Source organism: Cygnus olor, chromosome 5 (genome assembly GCF_009769625.2).
Source record: "Cygnus olor isolate bCygOlo1 chromosome 5, bCygOlo1.pri.v2, whole genome shotgun sequence".
Taxonomy (NCBI): domain Eukaryota; kingdom Metazoa; phylum Chordata; class Aves; order Anseriformes; family Anatidae; genus Cygnus; species Cygnus olor.
The window spans coordinates 31322029-31344143 of NC_049173.1; the positions used below are offsets into that span (position 1 = coordinate 31322029).

At 47.1% G+C, this 22115-nt stretch overlaps 1 protein-coding gene across 1 annotated transcript in view; it reads right to left on the reverse strand.

Moving 5' to 3' along the window:
• The window catches only part of CCDC9B (coiled-coil domain containing 9B), a 60545-nt gene that overhangs the window by 17192 nt on the left and 21238 nt on the right, over window positions 1-22115 (reverse strand). The window contains 6 exon segments of the mRNA XM_040558293.1: window positions 6470-6566; window positions 7020-7073; window positions 7587-7648; window positions 9008-9192; window positions 11867-11941; window positions 21244-21393. Of these exon segments, the coding sequence (XP_040414227.1) occupies window positions 6470-6566; window positions 7020-7073; window positions 7587-7648; window positions 9008-9192; window positions 11867-11941; window positions 21244-21393 (623 nt within the window).

Genomic DNA, 22115 nt, shown 5'->3' on the forward strand with positions numbered 1-22115 from the left:
AGGATTTCTACCATGTCCATCCATTCCTTGTCTGAGCCGCTCATCCAGGCAAAAACAGATAAAGGTGGTGAACCTAACTGGCCCAGTTCCTTTTCCTGGCAACTGCAAAACACTCAGCCCATCCAGAGGCAGTCATCTGAGGCTACTAAATCTTAATAAACTGGCTGTTATAATTCTAAATGTAATGAAAACATAAAATCCAATTGCCAGAACAGACATTTGTTGTTAGACTAATAAGATATATGGTGATATGCTTATGGTGATGTCTGCCACGGCCTGGTCCTGCTTGTCTGACAGTGCCCAAACATCCCAGATCTCCACAACGGCAGACACAGAGGCAGACAGTGAAGGATAAAATTGCTCTGAAGTACCTTGGGAGATGGTAGGCATGGACATGTGGAAGGCTGCAAGGATGGCCATAAGGGTCAGACTGAAGGTCCAGCTCACCCAGGCCCTCTTGCCTGCTCAGGATCACAGGCAGATGCTTGGGGTAGAGTTTGAAAAGAGGGCAAGTGTGTTTAACACCTCCCCAGTTCCCTACCCAGCTTCCAGAAATGTGCAGCTCTGGAATTTCCTGAGCTTCAGATGGTATCTCTGTGTTGAGTCATGCTCACTCAGTACACAGTCTCTTCCAAGGATTTGTGTAAGGGCGTTTTGGCCCCATAATAAATTTTGCAGCAGCTACAACATCCCATGCTAAAGAGGGCAACAGCTCTGCTTAAAGCTGCATGGAGAAGTGTTGTCTTTTGCTTCTTTGAATTTGCCAGGGTGAATGTAGATCTGAATTTGTCCATGCAGAGCTACTGGGCAGGACAGGCCTTAGAAACCCTTCCCTTCTCGTACGTGTGCCTGGTGAATTGTGTCACACGTGCACATATATAAATGTATACATATATATGTCGTCCCTGCCACAAACTCTTAAAATACATGTGCAAAGGTATGTGAGATTTAATTCTTCTCTAGACAGACTCTGCTGGGCTCTCTGGCCTCTTCAGTTGGCAAATTTAGGCCAAGATACAAGAAATGAAAACACACATTAAGACGACTGCAGAGTCAAGCATTTCCAGAGGCAAAAGCGCACTGTTAAGGTGACCCCACGTGCCCTTGTGAAAATTGTGTGGGAATTACCATCACAGCCTCCAATGTACGATCGAGCTACTTCACACTCAGCAAAGTCCCTAGGGCAGGAGCAAGTTGCATTTGCAAGCACCTGAAGGCTCTCTGAGGGTGTGGAGCTGGGTATGCTGTCCTCAATAAGCCTGGGGATGAAGCAGCTTGGAGCCATCCTTTAAGGTTTAGGGGCAGTTGTGACCCAGCACACAGAGAACAGCCAACAAGGTCTTATCCTGAACACAGGGTAGGTCCCTGCCACTGGCTGTGCCAACTCAAACTGCAAAAGGGCCCCTGTTCTTGGAAGCAGCCCCCAGCACTGGTGTATTTTCAGCAGTACCCTGCAAGAGCTCTGAAAGTTGGGCTATATAGGCAGAGCCCATCACACAGAGTCAATAGTGTTAAATTTGGGCACGGGCTGCCCTTGTTACCAGTTCCGTCTGCATGCAGCACCAGTGTTGGTGGGTCTACTGACCACTTTCCCCAGATAAACGTCTAAGCTGAGGAATGACGTGCTGACTGTGGGTTTCTGCCTCACCCTGCTCTGCCTACTCAACCACTGTATGGTTCCTGCAGAGCCAGCCCAGAACAGAGCACCCCCACAGGTCTAAAGATAGCCAAAACTAGCTAGACAGCAGTTCTGAAATAATCAACACCTCAGCCTGATGTGTTCCTCCTCCCCATCATTACCACTAACACACCAGACTGTGTTACTAATCGCTGACACGCAACAAAAATACTCAACACATTCCTTAGCATAGCTAGTGCTATCCCTGGGAGGTGCTCACACAGCAACGTGGCTCCAAATTGTTTTGGGGACAAGGTGCAGCTGGAAGTCATCACCAAACATCATGATCCAAATGGCTCTTACCACTGCTGTTGAGTCGCTTGGACTTAAACAGGAGAGAAGTTGGCAGGTGGTAAAGGGCAGATAGGAGCGAAGGTAAGGAATAATCAGCACCCCTAAAGCACCCTCAGCCTTTCTGAAATGAGAAGAAAGGCTTCAGGAATGGATCTTCCCAAAGAGAAGCAGGGGAAGAAAGGATGCACTTCCAGTTTCAGAGACAAGGTTACACGGCCAGACGGGACCCCCTTCCAGGTCAACAGAGGATGCAGAAGCAGCAGAAGTCCATGAGGTGAGATGGATGGGCAGGAGAGCTACTCTGAAGTGATTCTGGCAGGATGGTGCTGAGGGAGGTGGCCATGCTGCAGCAGATGAATGCTTGGCTTCCTCTTTCCCCTAATTTTCCAAAGTCCACAGGTGAAGGTAAGGACTTTAGGGCATGACTCCATGCTTCAGCTACTCATCTCAGTAGTGTTTAAGATACTTCTTAGTAGTTTTAAATGAACCATGATTTTCCATGCTGGTAGCTGATAAGTAAGAAGTACTGAAAGGGCAAACAAGAATAAAAAAAATAAATCAAGCGACCTTCTAGCCCCATTTCTAATGGAGGATGCTCAGGGAAGAGTATGATGAATTATTTCATTGTTAAATAAAATGAGAAAAAAGAAAAAGAATAAACATCTCTGAGGAGACAATACTACATAAGATTTTATAATTTCATCAGCAAGATAATTTAGGCGTCTAAACAGGATGCCAGCACCAGCCATTCTGGGGCCTTAAAGCCTTTAAATGGGTATGAATAATATCCTGACTAAACCCAGCAGCCCTAGAGGAGTTAGATGCCCTAAAATGCCTCCAAGCCTCTGCACTGGAGACACAAATGTACTGGAAAATGTACCTTCTTGGTCTGTTGTGACAAAAGTAACAGGCTATGGATGCCCATGACAAGCCAGACATCCTCTCTGATGCACACCTTTTGGGTCTCTCCCAACAAAAGGTGCTAAATCTTGCCGTGCAATCTGGTCAGCTGAGCTTCCCCTCTTCCCAGGCAAAGAAGGGATCCCAGAGACAGCTGTCACTTTGAACTGGCTGACGTCGCTGGCGGGCTTTGGCTCTCGTGTTCTTCAAGCAGGGATGTGTGAGGCATAAGGGAGCTTAAGTCTGCTGCACCCACTGCAGTAAACCTCTTGTTAAATGGGCGGGGTGTGTGTGAGAAAAGCAAGGGAATAATCGGAATAATACTGTATTATTACAGCAGTTAAAAGCGCTGATACCCACGTACAGCCCTATGCAGTCTGAAATGATGCTAGCTGTCCTAGCCGCTGGCAGGGAGGAGGCTGCCTTCAACGACCTAGCCAAGCTCTGGAGCTGAAGAGTCAAAGAGACTACTGCGGGAAGAAACTACAACTAACGAGGGGCAGCTCAATGAGATATCATCAAACAGCACTCCAAGCTGGCCAGTCAGAGTCCCAGCCCACAATTATTTCTTTGAATTTCTGCCATAAGAGAGCTCGCCAAGGGATTCCTTCTGAGCATGGTTCTGAGAACGCAGCACAGAAGGAGAAAGAAACGTCTCAGGACCCTGGGGTGATTTCTGGAAACCAGTCAGCATCTGTCTGTCACGGGCACACTTTGAGGCATAAGTCTTTGCTGAAGAGGAGGAAAGGAGATGGAGACAGGCTAGTGGGCAGGCTCCCATCCCTTCCCCAGGGTCTGACTGGTGCAGAGATGGAACCTGAGGCAGGATCTGTGTGAAGCTGTTTGACCCGCAGGCTGTGGCAAGGAGGGAGCGTATCGTTGTGTGATGCATCTGTCTGCTTTGCCTATAAAAGGGAAGCAACAAACTCTTTGTCCTTTCCAAGGCGCCACACAAAATCAACACAGCTCTTTCATTTAGTGTACTCCCGGTACATATTTAACCAACTATACACATCCAATCTGTACAGCTAAAATGTCCTCAGAGCAGAAAATGACTGTATTAGGATTAAACTTTAAGATTAAACACTGGAAAGGCATGAGGCTTATCTTGTCATCAAGTCCTTCTAACATCATCATATTTTCTGAAGTCTTTCCTTATATTCTGCTGCTTAGGAGCAAAGAGAGGGCAGGGCCAGGGGTGTGCTACATCTGGGTGAGCTAACTCACTGATCCCACACTTTCTACACCCAAAAAGGGCCCACAGATGCATCCCAGCTCTCATGGTGAGATAAGCTGAGCATGGCCAACAGTTGAAGGTGTGACCAGAATAAATCAGATGTACCACCACACGAAGCTCCTTTCTGTGCTCTCCCACCAAACCCTGAAAAGCAGAAAAACAAGAAGATCCTAGCAGAAAGGATGAAAAAGGAAGTAAGTGATCTTTGCAGTGAGTATAACTAATGTTCCCAGCAAACACTGACAGGGAAACCACAATGCCCCTGTTCTGTGCAATTTCTTCCAGCCCTTGGGAACACCAAGCATGTGTCCCACAATGAGACACGATCTGCTCTGCAGCAATCAGCTGTACTCTGAACCCTTTCCAAAGCAGAGGGCACAGCACTAGATGTGCATTTATTTTAAAAGAACAGATGGATCAAAGTCCAAAGAAAAGATGTCTCAGGAAATAGTGTTCTCTAATTAGTCTGGAGGACTAATAAAATCTGATCCAGTTAAGTTCAGGGGGATCTAGAAGCAATTCTGCATTAGTAGCCTTCCCTTTGAATCCATTTTAGCCCAAAACAAACTAACCAAAACTAACTGGTGCGTGACTTTAGGAAAGCTGTATACCATAAGTGCTATCTTTCAAAAAGGATGATGACCTAAAGCCTAGATCATTTGTGGCTGTTAAAAATCTTACTACTAGTGTAAGGGTAGCAGTATCTGCTCAGCTGATACTTGCCATTTAACTTTTATTTATTATTGGGTGGACATATTTTTTCCTTCCGTTTCTCTTCTCCAGTGCAACTGTTGAAGTAATTCTTGTGCATTTATCACAAATAACCAAATTTTGGCAGCAAACCTCTGAACCACACTTGCTCCTGAGGGCAGTTGTTGAGGTCTGGGAGTTTGATTTGGGCCTGATGTGTTGGCATGTTCAGACAGGGCAGAACTGTGCAAAGTCACTGTATCCTTCATGGTTTTAAAGAGCAACATCCAGCCTGCAGTATGAAGCATTCTAGGGTATTCACATAAAGTAACAACATAAAGCAAATTTACTGGCATGCCCATCTTGCACATCCTCTGGGAACTGCTGTAATTCCCTAGTGCTGCAGTCACTGTCTGGGGGAGAGCAAGCTTGAGCACAGCTCAGCAGCTTTTCTTTCCAAAGCACATGTTGTTGGGGATGGAGCTGAAGAATGGAAAGGGGTTGAATGTAACTTCCAAACAATTTTATTTGATTATTTGCATGCTGCTGATACTATTCTTCATCATTTTATCAGAATTAAATTAAACTGTGAAAAGTATGATTAACTAATGGGACTTAGAAAGACAGAGGACAACCTATCTTTATGCTTTAAGTAGATTCCCAATTCAGAACATAACTAGCTGAGAGATGTGGCTGCTGAGGTGCATTTCCTCAAAGCACAGTCACTGGAAACAAAAGCAACATTAAAAGAACTCCAGGCTTGATATAGTGTCAGGCTCTGCACATTAGACCTAATACTATCCTGACAGCAGAATTCTGCATGCACAGACCCTGCCTCCCACCCTTAATTTCAACCAAGTAGCAGCAAGCAGCAGCTGACCTCCAACCAGTTAATGTCTTCTGGGTAATGCTGTGAGTACTCCTATAAAACACGTATCAGTTTGTGCATCTATTTAACTGTGTGGTCATGACTGATCTGGATGGTAGAAGAATGCTAACATTAAAGGTTACTGGAATGGTTTTTTGTTCTGGATAAATGAAAAGGCTTGGGGTATGCAATCAACCCTTCATCCTTTTGTTGCCTACTAAGGGGCATGGCAGTGCTGTATGATCACTGTTATTAAACTGTTAGATAGTGTGGCTCCAGAAACCTGGAGACTGCACTGAAATTTAATTACAGAGAGCAGCAGGGGAGGGGGGCCCCTGGGAGGATGTGGGCGAACCTGTAAAATGCACTTAGTTTTGCTGATATTCTGAAATTGCTTCAGTGAACATTAATATATTGCTGTGTGCTGCCCACAGCTGGCAGGAACAGGCCACTTCCCTCCTCACTAGCTTAGGGATATTTAAGATTTTTTTTTAATGAAGAAAAGACATCTGTACTGTACTCTCAATCCTAATTACTGTTGGATCAGCTAGGAACTATTTTTGGAGGCTGGTCCCCCATGTCAGCGATGCCTGGAAGTCAGATAAGATGCGTTCAAAAGCCTCCTGCGGCATGTGCCAGTGCTACCCAAATCTGGTCCCAGAGTAATGGTGCCCCCCTATCCACCCAGCTACTCTGCAGAGAGTTGATACAGTGGGTTGGTACAGTGATGATGCGCTCTACAGGTGCCACAAATGCCACTAAATTAACTACTAGTTTGTGGCACTACTGCCAGCGCCTTTACCTTCTGGCTCTGCCGGTCAGTCTGTCCTTTCCTTTGGCTCGGCTGCTCATTGCTTTGGGACCGGGATTGTTCACATTCACGCTGTGCTGTCCTCCACCTAGAAGACAGGTTGGAAAGACCATGCAAAAGCAGGCAGAACTGTCTGACGGACTACTGAAAGGGCTAAAATCCCCGTATCACCGGAAAGTACCTCTGGAAGGGGAAGCCTCTGAAGCTATATGCCTACTAAATGTGTATTTTCTGAAGCAATGAATACAAAGTGAGAATTTAGGGGTGTTTCTTCTTCATTTTCTATTAAAAAATCCAATCGTGAATTTAGATCTTATCCCTTGTACTCAGTCTCCCTTGTGCTGTTCTTGGGAGGCTGTTCTTGTTCTACTTGCCACAGAGCACAGACCTTATCACAGGGCTAGGAAAGCAGCCATGTGATATGGGTCCAACGGGCACTCCAAGTCTGTGAGAGTGCCTGGAGAGAACTCTTTCCATGAGGGTATAGTGGAGGTGCTGACGTTGAGTGGGATGACACGATTGAATCATGTGGTTTACTCACCTCTCCCATTGGGAGGAAAGGACCTGTGCTGGAATTTCCTTGCGTTTCTTCCCCCTAAAAGGACAAAGCAAAGCACGCACAAAAGTGAGTGAGGCTCTGTAATGGACATGTAGCAGAGAGCCTGGCGTTCAAATAGGGTTGCAAGGGAAAGCTTTGTTCTGCCAGTCCATCTCCTGAGAAACAGGAGTCGTGATGGACTTATGCTAGTAAAGAAGCCAGCATGTGCCACAGGGATCAGAGATGATGTGCTCTGGAATAGGATTGCCTCTCAAACCGCTGTTTGGGAAACGAGGCAGTACTGAGCCTCCGTATTGTGTCGTAAAAGGTTATAGAAACCGTGCCACTGCTCTCCCTGGGAAGGTAAAAAGCACTAGCACCCAGATGCTCAAATCCCATCCCCTGAGCACTCTGCAAAGCAGAGAGGGCTGAGACCCCAACACTGCGCGCAGAGGCATTTGCCCAGGAAAGCAGAGTTTCACAACTGACAGCCACGACAGCTGTGGCATTGGGATTCGCACGATCAGCATTCACTAGCGTCAGGACAGAATCTAGGTGTCCCTTGCCAACCTTTCTTATTGCTGGGATTATCCAAGGCTGGCTCCCCATCCTTAACAAAGTCCTCTTCAAACCTGCAGGTTAAAAACAGGCATTGTCAGACCTGACCATTCTCCTCCAGTGTGCAAAAGCGTGGGCAGGAGACCTCAAGACGATGCAGGTTCCAGCCATCGGCCCTTCTGCACCTGCTTACTGGCAAGTAAGTGCAGGTTTGTCAGCTGAAGCTGAAACTGCATGCACTAACCAGGAGAAATGAGGCTGTGAGGCAATTCTACCCCAAAGGAGAACCTCTAAAACCTTTACATCAGTACTTATATGTATGGATTTAATTCTAGGAACATCCTTGAAACCTATAGATCCCTGTAGTGTAACTGTACAAAGCTCACATGCAGCTTCCCAAGCTTCTAGCTACTATCTGAAGCAGCTTCAGGACTTGTCATCTCAAATCAGACCTGTGGATCAGACTTGTTTGGACGGTTTCTAATCCTGCTTGTTGAGTATTATGGCTTTTCTCTTTTAAATGGATAAACAGGAGAACAGTAGGGCTCAGAGCTGTCTTGCCAGCAATACTCAGCATCCACTGAAGTCAATTCACTTCTGTCCATTGGGGTCTCACTGACTGAAAGTCTACATGTTCAGCCTTATTTTTCAGACAAAAGGTTGTCCCATCCTCCTGCCTTGTATAAACTCATTCTTTTATCAGCAAACCCATTCCCTAACTCTGCACCCTATCAAAACCCTATCCTGCTGCAGGTGCTCATCATCCTCCAAAGCTTTCTAGACACTGTGATCCAGCTACACAACCACAGTTAGAGGTGCAATGTTTAAAGGGGAAATGTCAGACCCCATTAAGAGCTCTCCCATGTTACCATCCCCAGCATTTCCCCTGTGCTGTATAGGTGGCCCTCACACAACAGTGCCTACAAGGGCTGAGTTCATGAGGTGAGGAGGATTTAAGCACGTTGGCCCATCCTGTGATTGAAAAGGAAAAACAAGTGGGGCTGTGCTGTGGGCTAGCAACACAAGTTTGTCCATTCCTGATTCAAGAAGAGCACCTGCACCCTCCTGACACTGGACCTGTCCATGTGGAGATGGTGAGAACCCTTTAGATGCAGACTGAACAGTAATTCATGCTACCCTCCCTCCCTCAGTCCTTGTCCTGGTAGGACCAAAGGCAGGCAATCCTTCTCAGCACAAAATATCTCCTGTCAGGGTAGGAGACCTCATGTCAGAAAGAAAAGATGAGAATTGCTCTGGTATCTGGTCCCACTGACAGACATGGTCAGGAGAAAGAGGTAGCGATATGGATTTAGTCAGGGAGAGGCAGATGACAGCGTAGGATTCGATAAACAATGAACATCTGCACAAGGTCTTATCACTGGCTTTAAATGGCCTGCTGCAGACAAACCACCCCAAGACACTGGAGGACCTACATGTGCTCTGACTTCTCCACATCCCAAGCCCGTCGCCACTCGCCCTTGGAGTTCTTGTGACGTGCCAGTCGCTCCAGGTCAATCTGATCTCGCTCCCTCTTCCAGCGTATATACTCGGAGCGTTCCCGTCCGGTCATGGGGAAACTCAGGTCTCCAGGGCTCTTCTGGAGTGACTTCCCACTCTCCTAGTGGAGGCAAAAGACCCGCTTGTTAAATGTCTGAGGCAAAAGACACGCTTGTTACATGTCTGAAATGTCTGCATTCAGCATACTCTGTCGTGTCACCACCAGAAATCCTCAGTAATGTTTGAAAACAGGTCGGAGTGACGTGAGCTTCTGCCTCCATAAAGCAGTGTGTACACAGAAGGGCTCTTTTTTACCCACAGCCTGAATATGTCAGTCCCAGGGTTGGTAACATTTCATTGACTTTATGAAGATGGAAACTGAGGCAGGAAGAAGTTAGACATCTTGCTCAGAGCCACATTGTGAACCCACGGTCAAATCAGAACTAGGAACCATTCCCTCCCAGGAATATTCAATTATGAGAAGGATAATTTGTGACAACATATTTCTGAATAGTTGTTCCACTTTGTCCAGGCTAACATGGACAGCATTACATTTCTAAGGATTAAAATCTGTCAGACTAAAACCCTGAATTTTGTCATCTGGATACACTCCTGTTGTCTTAAAGAGATGGGGCTTCATTTCTATTTCTCTGACCTGAACTGCAATGTTTCTGGGTTCCAGCAACAATATCCCCCTGATCTGGGGAGTAGCCAGGAAAGACACCAGTTTTCATTCTAGATATTCAGTACCTAACCACATACTTTTAAAACATGCCCCTGTAATTCTGTGTTCAAGTGGCCGCAGGATTGATTCACTCCATTTGCACTTGAAGTCACTTTAACTGCAGGCATAAATTAGCCATGGCTTTCACCTATTGTGTTCCTGCTCTCTTATAGGTTTCAGAACCAAATCTTCACAGTTTTTCCTAGAACAGGCACTCTGCCATGGTTTACTTGTGGCATATGGTTAGTTCCTGGAGCGCCTGCAACATTTCCCAGTTTCTGAGAGGTTGAACTCTCATAGAAGATGCACCAGCCTGGTGAATCCCCCCACCTGAATACACTGAAATCAGGGTTATGCCTATGAAATCCTTCTCACGGACAGGGCCAAGAAGGAAGAGACTTTTGTGACCACCAGGCATCCACAAGAGCCCACAGTCACAGGGCTGGTGCCAACCCTGCGCCAGGACCCACAGGGCCCAAGAAAAGCATCCTCAGAGTGAAGGGGCTCTTCTCCTTCATTGCTTTCAACCTCTTTGTTTATTACTCTTCATAATAAACCAGTTAAGGGCTCCCACTGTTCAAAAATGTAAAGCTTAATGAAAAGATAGTTCAGAGGTGATGGAGATCTGTGAAGCTGTAGCAAAGCATGTGAACAGGGAAAGGTGGGTAACCGAGCCATCAGGTTAATGGATCTGATAGAAATAGAAGCCTGCTGACCACGGTGTGTTGTCAGGTAACACTGTACAGCAAACAGCTTAGTGCAGAGCTGAGTCCTGGGGTGTTAATTACCAGTGGGTAATTCATCACTTCATACATGAGCCCTTCCATGCCAGCCACCCTCACTCCTTCCTCATATGGGAATTAACTCCTCAGTGTTGCACTGCTGATAAAAGCAGAACAGCAGGCAAAGAGTGACTGAAAGCCCTGTTGCCAAGGAAATGCACCTGCGTGGGCTGCAGTTGGGGTGGCAGTAATTGCTCCTCCATTTCTTAGCTGGCAGGAGCTGGGGGACCTAAGACTGCATCCCTGAGAATGGGGAGATGGGGTTTGCAGAAAGGCAGGACCTGCCAGGGCAACCACTGGTCCTTGGGTTAGACAAAAGGTCTAGAGATGTTCTGGAGCTCCAGAGCCAGCAAGGCACAGCAGGTCCTGCCACAATGGATCTTGATGTGTCCCAGGATGGGGGCACACAAGAGCTGAGCAGCACACAGCTGGTGAGAGAAGGGTTCAAACTCCAGAGGCAGAGGATAAGGGAGATGTGCCCTGGTCCATCACCTTGACCCTTAGCAAAAAGGAAGTCAAAAGTAAGGAGAAGACTGAGGCTGATACCCATGCTTTCCTGTGGGTAGATGCAGATGTAGCTGTGGGGCCTATCGGGCAAGGGGAGCTGGTCCCTGATCCCCCACCCCCTCCTCACCTTGGTAGGGGCACAGCTGTGGTTAGCTGGACTGCAAGGCCATTCTTTTGCCCTGTTCTGATCTGGGGGGCTCAGCTGGAATTAATGGTTGAGAGCCCATCTGTGTCCTCTTAATGAATCATGTTGAGGTGGGTCTATTCAATTTGTGCTCCATTAATTAAGAGCATCTGCAGGCTCAGGGGAGCCAGCATATCCTCCAGGGTTTGCATTAAACAGTCAGTGGGAAGGCCTGTGCTTTAATTTACCTTCATCCTACTTAGCTTCTGTTGAAGTGAGGAGCTGTAGCTAATGAGGCCTGAGACTTTCAACCCACAAGCAAATGTTTTTTGGGAGAGAAAGCAGCTAGGGCTGTGCTTTTGCGTGCATGTAGGTGTGCGTCCTGACATTCCCACTGCTGTACTAGGGACTTGAGCGGCCACAACAAGGTGTGATGAGCAGGTCCCTTCTGCTGAAGCAGAAGCCTTACTATGCCTTAGGTGTGTTAGCTGCTCAGCAAAGCTTTGGATGAGGAGAAGGATAAGCAGTGGGAACCACATCAGAGCACGCTGCTGCTTGCTTCAGCATGAAGGCAACTCTTATTGACAGGGAGGCACATCCTGCTGGTTTCCTTTCCCAAAACAAGAGTCCCTTAAAAGGGACATTGAGCCTTACTCACCTTCCGGCTGTGCTCACTTTCTGGGCCTCTGTCACTGTCTGATCTCCTCTTCTCTGCTGTTCTTCTCTCCTCTGCCTGCAAGGGCACAGACACAGGAATTATTTCAGGGATTAGCCAAGGACTCCTGGCTGAGGAGTTCATGCCCAAACCCTGTGCCCATCCTGATATGTTAGAGCTGCCCAGGAAAAGTCAGCAAAAGAGGAGAGAGTGGTTCCCAGGACCCTGAATCAAACTGATACGGAAAAGAGAGGCTGGAAAGTCAGGAATGTAAGAAGAAAAGCAAGCAAAAGGGATGAATTCCTACAAGTCACTCTTCCTCCCAAGCCAGAGACAGTGACCTCTACAGTCCCAGTTCTTTTGAGGAAGACCAAGTTTTATGTACCTTTACAGATTTGGACCCAAGACCCTGTTTATGATCCACCAGTACAAGAGCTGGGAGTCCATCTGAGATGCAGCTAAAAGCTACCGTGGTAATGATGGGAGAGATTTTTTTGTCCCTGTAATACACCAAGCTGCTCTACCAGAATCCATCCCCTCATCTACTGAGTTTAGCCACGCTGCCACCAGATTTATAGAATCATAGAATATCCTGAGTTGGAAGGGACCAACAAGGATCATCAGGTCCATCTCCTGGCTCCGCACAGGACCACCCAAAACTCAAAGGGTGTTGTACAAAGGCTTCTTGAATTCCAGCAGGCTCGGTGCCATGACCATGTCCCTGGGGAGCCTGTCCCAGTGCCTGACCACCCTCTGGGTGCAGAACCTTTCCCTCGCACCCAGCCTGACCCTCCCCTGTCCCAGCTCCATGCAGTTCCCTCGGGTCCTGTTGCTGTCCCCAGAGAGCAGAGCTCAGCGCCTGCCCCTCCGCTCCCCTCGTGAGGGAGCTGCAGGCCGCCATGAGGCCTCCCCTCAGCCTGCTCTGCTCTGGGCTGAACAAACCAAGGGACTTCAGCTGCTCCTCACACGTCTTCCCCTCCACACCCTTAACCATCTCTGTGGCCCTCCTTTGGACACTCTCTAAATTTTATGTCCTTATACCATGGTGCCCAAACGGCACGCAGTGCTTGAGGTGAGGCCGCAGCAGGCAGAGCAGAGCAGGACAATCCGTTCCCTCGACCGGCGAGCAATGCCGTGCCTGATGCACCCCAGGGTGCGGTTGGCCCTCCTGGCTGCCAGGGCACACTGCTGGCTCAGATTCAACTTGCTATTGACCAAAACCCCCAGATCCATTTCTGTGGGGCTGCTCTCCAGCCTCTCGTCCCCGAGTCTGTATGTATAGCCAGGGCTGCCCCGTCCCAGGTGCAGAATCTGGAACTTGCTCTTATTAAATTTCATACAGTTGGTAATTGCCCAGCTCTCTAATCTACCAAGACTGGCAAGCTCTGCTCTAGTGTTGACATCCCCCAGCCTGGCAGGAGGTGAAAATTAGCCTCTCTGTCTTAATGAACTACAAACACTAAACACGAGGCATGCTATGGACTAGGCAGCTCTTGGCCCCTACATGGCCCTGGTGATACTGCCACAGATACAGCCACAGCCAAGGCTGGGGTGGGATCATAGCGGCTCTTAGCAAAATACAGCCTGCAGAGCATAATGATCTTCTACAAAAGGCTTTCTGCCCTGATTAAATAATAGCTGGAGTGCCACTGGGAGGGCTGCTTGCTGTTGCTCCAGGATAAGGAGCATGTGTGGGGCAGATGACAGAAAGGCACCGGCCTGGTCCCCATGCTGCGGCAGGCCTTGGGGCAGGGGGTGTTGGCCTTCTCGAGAGAGGCTCCTGCTCCCGTCCAGCCGCTGCCGCAGCATGTGACATCGCAGCACAGCGGCTGCCAAGCGGCGCAACATTTATTACAGAGGCCTCTCCCCTGTTTTGTAGCCGTACATGGCAGCCCTGGGGCTGCTTTGCATAAATGCTGCCAGCTCGCAGCGAGGTCTCGGTGTGCTGCAGCCCTGGCGGGCCCCCTCGCACCCAGCAGAGCTGAGGCATCCCCAAGTTCCCCTCCCTGCTGAACGGCTATGGGGCTGGGGGGGTATGTGGGGCTGAGATTATCGTGCTCTTGTTTTGCACAGCCAGGCAAAACTGAAAAACAAAGAGGGAAGTCACAGCACAAACTGCCAGGTCAGCCATTCGAGAAAGAGTCAGTGCTGTGAGGTCCAACCCAGGCTGGAAAGAGGACTTTTATTCCAATTATATTCTATCCCCAGGCTTTGCCCAGCATGACAGGGCTGGATGCTGGAAACCTGGGATACTTGTCTCTACACTTTCCAGCTCTACCCAGCCTCCTAATGCAACTCATCCCCCCTGCAGCCTGTTTGCACATACGCTGTGGGAGCTGGAGAATGGATGAACTCACCCCACAGCAGCGAGCAGTCTTTTATGGGGTCATGCATGTGTGCTAAATCTGAGGCACGAGGGAAGCACGACCTTACAGCCAGCATTCACTGACACTGTACTTGGCACATGACAGCTTCACTGGTCTCACTGGTGTGAAGCTGTGTAAACTGATGCTATGAGGAAGACATTAGCTTCATAGTCCTAGGATTTGTCAGCAAAGATTTGGGAAAAAAAATGCAAAGAAGTGTGTGTGCCCAGAGAAGCCACCCCATTTTTTTGCAACAGGCCAGGACATGGTAAAAGGCAATACTGAGTATTTATTCAAAAACGTTGCTGTGAAAATTTATGTAACCAAAAACGATCACCCCAGGCTCAAAGTCAATTCCTCTTCCAGCCCCATGTGAAGAATCTAGCAGCCAGAGATCCAACAAAGCTTTGCAGCCCTAAACTGAGACATTGCATTTATAGAGAGATTAAAAATGCAGAAAGCTGGAAACTTTGCTTATTTGAGGAGGCTGGCTGGGGAACAAGGTGCAGATGGATGTTTAGCCTTTGAAGCAACTGTAAAAGAAACTGTCCATTTTAGAAAGAGCACAAAGGAGCCAGCTGCTGCAGAAGAGTTGGAGCCCCTCTGTCCCTGGGGAAAAAGGAGGATTAACAGGAGAGACAGGAGAAAAGGAGCACTGCTTGTCTTGGAAATGCCAAAGACAGCTCATGGGGAAACTGAGGCAGGGAGCTGCATGGGGGTGATTATCACTACATCTGAGTCTGCACATTTCTCATGCAAGCTCACACAAGACGTGATTTGGCTTGGCCCCTGTACAATGCCTGATTGTGTCCCCAAAGATGGGAACCGGAAAGCCAGAGCATCCGCACAGCCGGAGCGCTGAGCCAGGCTGTGCGTAAGCTGCAAGCTGCGGGGGGAGCAGTGTATCTCTGCCTGTCTGCAGCCCTGCACAGCTTGTCTTCAGCCCTGTCTTTGCCGAGGAACAGGGAAGAGTGAGCCTGCGCCCAGGAAATGTACTTGGACAGCCTGGCAGAGGGACCATGCTGCAGCTCAAGGAAAGACGCAGCTGCTGCGTGGCTGGCCAGCCCGGAGGCTGTCCTGCTCTGGGCACCAGCACTTCAGTGCACAACACAAATCGTTCTGTTCCAGGGACACTGCATAACTCGACATCCTCTTATACTCCCCTCCTCTCCCCTCAAGGCCAGGCTGCCTTGTTCCTTAGTCTGCTTCTGGTTGTGCTTCACAAAAGGCACTGTGGAAAATAGAGAGAACCAAAAATATCTGGTTCTATCCTACCAGAAAAGCAGGTCTGAACTGTGCAGTTAAGAAAATATGTTACCTTTGCTTTTGCATTGGCTCAGGAGCAGATTTTTGCATTTTCTCCATGCTGCCCCAGAGCTGCTGTTAGCCTGTTACGACACACCCAGGCCATAGGGAAGCAAAACATGTTTTTCTCCTCCTTCCTCCTCTCCGCCCCCAAAATTATGAAATATGACAATGACATTATCAACTCATAGTTTAACTGTTCCTGCACAGCAGGGAAAGAGATGTGAGGAGGGAGCAAAAATCCGAATTAGACAGAGTAGATTACGTTGCTTATCCTAAGATTTATTCAAGGATTTCTCAATTTCTCAGCCATAGAATGGTGCAGGGGGGTTGTTAGACGGGCTTTGATGTCTCTGGCTTACTTCACCGTCTTCTTATTTTGAAAATAAGTGTTAACAAGATGCGTTAAATTAACCTTCTGGTACCCCACTTCTCTGGGCGCATGACGGTAACCAGAACTCACGTTTCTTCTGCAGGAGGAGGTTTTTGTAAGAGCTTAGAGCTGGTTTTCCAGCTCTCAGATCCCCCGCTGGGCAGGATTTTTGAAACTAGCTCAGTGCATGAGAGGATAATTTTTTCCAAATCTTTTGAAAAATCTGCCTATTAATTGTGATGCCTGAAGGGAGCTAAAGGCTTCTCAGCCACCCTTTCTGCCTGTCCCCGCCTCCCACGTGCAGAGCAGCGTTTCTCCTGCCCCAACTTTGGTTCCCCTCCTCTGCAAGCTCAGGGGATCAGACTCATCTGCATAAGTCCCCGAAAGCAGCTTTTGTGTCTCTTGATTAAAAACAGTAATTTTTGATATATAATCCTGGGAAACTGTTAATAAAGTGACAATTTAAGAGCTCTGAAGCCGTATCTACTGTCCATTTAAAAGATGATTTGTAAGCTGCTAATTAATCATTGTGATCCACTGGTCCTGGGCTGCTAGCTTGCTTCTCTAATGTAGTAATGACACTGAAACAGTGCCAGAGCATGGAGTGGCTTTTTAGGAAAAGTAGAGCTAAACATTAGGCATTATCCCTGTCCCTGTGTGCAGGAAGAGTTCTGATGCGGGCAGAGTTAAGGGCAACCAGGCAGGGTGGGAAGGAAGGTCCCAGATGTGGCACCACCAAGCCAGCAGCAGCACTGGAGGCTATGCAGCTGTGTCGGGCTGATTCGTTCTGCAAAGAGGTGGGATAACTTGTTCTGCCCAGCCCTGTGCTACCAGGACTATCCTGCCTAGTTCACTGGGTAGAGAAAAACAGAGCTCAATATGGCAGAGTAATATGTCCAGGACTGGGGCTGTTTTGGAAAGGAAAATTATGAAAACAGCTTTTTGTTTCTCACATTTCCTCTTACGCACAGCCTTTGCCACAGCTGTGCACTGCCAGCTGTGATGTGGTATAGGACTGACAATGTGGCACTAGCTAGAAGCACCCAGGGTAGCGGGAATGGGAGTCTTTTGTTTGTTTGCTTAGCTTCTTAATGAATTTCATCGTGAATAAAAATAGAGAAAAATGTGGGATAGCAAGGATGGTCTTCAAATGTTATAATAGGATATATTTAGCAAGTGCAGGAAGGAGGGGCTAGATTTGACAGTGGCCAGGCTACAGGATGTTACTGAAAGGAAAGCGATGGGTGTGATCCCTCTCCTAGGCATTGCAAGCATCTGTGAGGAGAGCACAAATAACGCAGAATGAGCAGGGAACCAGCTGGGCCACAAGGGGAAAAAGGCAAAAGAAAGGACTGCACTGGGATAGTGAGAGAGACTGAGAGCTAATCCTCAAATTGGGGGTCTCAGCTGAGGTCTGAATGAACAGCTACACTGATGCCCCATCAGGCAGCTGAATTATTTGGGGATGAAAATGAAGTTTCCTTGGGGATCAACAACTAATAAAAGGGTAGAAAACAGAAAGTGGCAAGAAAATGTCGGTTTCCACAGTAGAAGATTAGCAGGGGTGTGCCACTGGAACATGCGTTGCTCAACATGCTCATAAATGGTCTGGAAAAGGAGCTGAATAGAGAGATGACAGTTTGCTGATGATACTAAATCATCCAGGGCAAAGAATGTAATTTGCCAGCAAAGAGCTGCAAAAGATCTCTTGACATTGAATGCCTGCATCATAAAATTACAGATGAAATTCAATATCAATAATACAAAATAACTCACATGGAGAAAAACGCCCCTTCTTATATACGAACACACAGTGGTGAAGTCTGAACTATGATTACCATTCAGGAATGAAATCTTGGTGTTATTGTGAAAACGCAAAATTGTTAGGACAAGAATAGAGAACAAGCCAGAAACATCACTGCATTACTCAGTACATCCACAATGAGCCCACAGCTTGAATACCATGTACAGCTCTGGACCTCTTGTATTAAAAGAATATAGTAACAATAATATATATATATTTAAAGGCACAAACAAGGGCAATGAGGGTGATCAAAAACACTGGAATTCTTCCTCACCAGACATGTCTAAATAGGTCTGGACTCTTAAGCCTGCAGAAAAGATGACTGAAAGGAGATGTGAAACAGGTCAATAAAATCATTTGTGCTTCAGAAAAGTGAATAGGGGATGATCTATGCACTGCTTCCTGTGATGCAAAAACATTGGATGGGTGTTACAAATTCTGACCTTCTCTCTGCATTGCAGTCTTCCAGTGCCTCTTGGAGAAACTCATTGCTCTGAGGCACAGTACCTGAGGCGTACTTGCCTGGTTTCATTTTTTCAAGCACTATCCCAACCAGCAAAGAGAAGCACTAGTTTAAAACACTAATCCTCGATGCAGCTTAGGAACAGCTGAAATGACAGGGTGGGCCAGACCAAGCCTCACGTGCCTCAACCAGCCCAAGCTAGCACAATGTGTGAGATGCCAATGTGCCAATGTGACCTGTCACTTCAGGCCCCATCTGCCTCTCCCAGATCCTGGGAAAAGGTTGACCAAGTGCAGATGGAAGAAAGTAGCCTGTAGAGGTGACTGTGAAACCCAAACCCTTAACTGTCTTTCAGCCACATCATTTGAGTCACACATTGCAAGGTGCCTGCACACTGAGAGCTGGTTTCTGCCCTGGCTGTAGTAGCTGTTGTCTGGAGTTACACAGTTAATGTGGAAATAAGAAGGCATCTTCATTAGCTAGGGAAGAACAGGGCCTGATCAGTCTAGGGAAATTGATGGAAACAAGGAAATCTCCTGTGCTTGGCTGGACTCTGAAACATATCCAATTGGTAACAGGTATTGGAAACTGGAGTTTCAAACACGCAGTTTTATATCTTTTTCTAAATTATAAGAGAAATGCAAAGAACAACAACAATTACTACCATAAAAGCCCATTTTTAAAATGATTTCTACTAAGCCCTCTGTTTCCCAGCCCTTGGAAGTGTGCTCTGTGAAAACACCTGTGCCTTCTCCCTGCCTCTTGTGCAAGCTGGAAGAGTGCACAGATCCTGAAAGCACCCTGAAAGCTCCTCTTCTGTTCTCTGTGAGCTTCTGAGAGGCCGGGAGAGGTATGCTGCAAAGCTCGGTAACAGAAAGCAGAGCACACTTTTTTTTTTTTTTTGTGCCAGCAAGAAGCATGATGCTATTGCTAAATGGGTCTTGTCAGTGATATGAGTCCAAGACTGCTGTTGAGCCAGACTATCTGTCCTGCCAGCAGACAGGTGATCAAATGAAACTGATCTTTCCTTTCAATCTTAAGTAACGCTGAGGGTAATTGCTCCGTGGTATTGTTGTTTAGTAGCTAGACTTACACCAAGCCTCTGTGGTGCTCCCAATAGAGATCCTTTTCTTGTTTAGCCAAGGCATGAAGGCCCCGAATGGCTCTACACAATCTCTCTCCCTGCAGATGTCAGCATCCAGGAGGCCTCCCTTGCAGCCTGTTGTTGCTAGAAGAATAACAGGGCTTTGGTCCTACCCTCCACCAGCTGAGCTTTGGATTAAGGAGGAAAAAAAAAAAAGTAAAAAAAAAAAAAAAAGTAAAGATTTTAAATGAACTTTGTATCTGAGGAGGAGCAGCATGGAGTTGTTTGCATTCCCCGGGGATTATCAGGATTGGGTTCTAGCACAAGCTGTGTGAAAGAGACCACTGTGACTATATACAGTTGAGGAAAGGCGAGATGACAGTTACATGAGCTCCTTGGACTGCTATATGAAGGCAATTGCATTCACTGGGATTGAATTTAAATGAGTGAGCTTAATGAATGGTAGCAGAGTGGGACCTGAAGTAGCAGGAGAAAGACCCGAGACGCAACCTCTGCTCACTCACCAAAATCAAACCAGCCAGGCATTAGGGACATCACACTCTCCTTGCCAATCTACAATTCAAAGCATCAGATCTTCAATGGTTCATGCAGAAAGGTGTGGGCAGACATGGCTTTAAGCTGGTGCAGCTGTAGGCCTGCTCTCACACACACTCTTAGTCTAACCACTTTGAGATCCATACAAGCACGGCGTCACCAAAAAACACATAGGATATAGGATATGTGGACTCTCAGCTTCAAATTTCATGTTCTATAGTAAAAGCATACAAGATATTACCTTTCCCAGGGCTGTCCACACACTTTTAAAACAGAACTCAGGATCTATAAAACCAAAATCTCTGCATTCTCCCTGTTGTCTCCTAGCACAATCCCAGTCCTGATGACCCCAGAGAAAAGCATTTAAACAAGCCCAGCAAGAACCAAAGTGGAGAGACTTGCCACGAACAACACAGAATTACATTTGACAGCCTAAAGGATAGCTAGAGCATAGGAATGGTCAGGTCACTCTCACCATCACATCTAGACGTCTCCCCGATGTCTAGTGTTTGGCAGCTGCCACGTGAACCTCTGGTGAATGGATGGATAGTCACTAGTGGCTCAACTGGGCAGCCAATATGAGATTTATGGTATTCAGAGAGTTGCTTGGTAGCCATAAGAAAGGAACTCATGGGCTTTCAGGGTCTAGGAAAACTCTGTGGAGGAGGAGAAGCTGAAGATTTACGTGGGCAGTTGGCAGATGGCTGGCTGCTGTCCCAGAGAGGGTGCTGCACAGGTCTCCCAGTGCTCCTGGGTGTGTTTGGCAACTGCAGTAAGCGTTTTCTTTCGTAGTCTTCACTGGCCCTGTTTGCTGCAGGCATTCTTACTTATCTTGCAAACCCTCGAATAGGAAAATATCACATGCCTCTCTGTGTGTGTGTAAAGAGGAAGGTATTTGCAAAGAGGTATTTGAAATATGCTTCAAAGTTCAGCCAGCTCACCCAGTAGGCTATGGCGAGGTGCAGCAGGACTTGGGTTTAGAAGCAAATATTGCCCAGCTCTGTTAACTTTTAAGTTGTTCAGTGTGTCAAGAGGACAGGGCTCTTGACTCACAATCTGTAGTACGGCTCCAAACAGAAGGCAGTAGGAGACAGAAGTCTTTTGTGAGCTTCATGCCACATATCTGGCAGTGCTTTCATCAGCTCTCCTGAAACAGCATCTGGTATTTCTTATGGACCCTGTACATTTAAAAGCAAGCTAGACCTAGCTAGGAACACAGAGAAGAGAAAGGGGATTGTAGCCTTTCCCCTTTCATGGTGATAAAAGCCAGAGAGTTTTACGATGATAAACTCCACACTTTTAACATGTAGTCTCTCCCAGTGTCCTGTTGCTGGGCTAGCTCCTAATCTGTCCCCATGGCACTTCTCATGCCAGCAAAACTAGCGGATGCCACTGATTCTTTGCAGTCCAGTCATTCACAATGCACTTACTTTTTCCTTGTTATCCATGGTGATGGCAATCTGCATCCTTCTCCCCCGGCGGAAAGCCACCAAGTGGTCTGTCTCCTCTTCACTGAGGTCTGGCACCCTACCCGGGCCAGGGAAGCACTCGGTGCGTTTCTCACTGACAATCCGCTTGCCCTGGAAAGAACAGGATGAGCTTAAGGACACCTCCATTAGCCCTATGCAGATCCCTTCCCATCCCTGAATTGCACAGGATTTTGGCCTGGCAGAACAGAAACATGAGCCAGGCTTCTTTGTTTGTAAAGCTAGATACTTTAAGGGATATATAACATTACATAGCCTTGTTTAACTGAGTACATACTACTAGGTAGGGTGGGATTTCCCCCGTTCAGATGTTTTCCAGCACGAACAAGATTGACATTTTTATTCCGGACAGGTGAATGCCACACTGCATTTTTGTCTTTGACACAAATATGAAGTTGTCCTCTCAACAAACAAAATGTCCGAGTAAAACATGAGGCTACACTGGAGCAGAAACCTATGAGGTGAGACAGAGAGGAAATAGTGGTGTTCTCTCCACTCTTGTCTGCAAAGCAGTTACTACCCCAAAGTGTATTAACACTTGATAATTTATTATCTTCATAATCATTGTGCATCTGTATTTCTGAGATGATTATTCAGCAGAGGAATAGTTTAGAAAACCGATATATAAACTCCTTAAACAAGGGCAGTTTACCCCCTTTCAGATATTATTTCCAGCTGTTTGTATCAGCTCATGTCTTTACTGCATGTATTTACATCTGGTTCTAATTTTGTTAATTATCTTTGTAGTCGGTTGAGCTCCAGCCAATGCCCTCAGCCATCACTTCCACAAAATGAGTACATCTTTTGTACAAAAA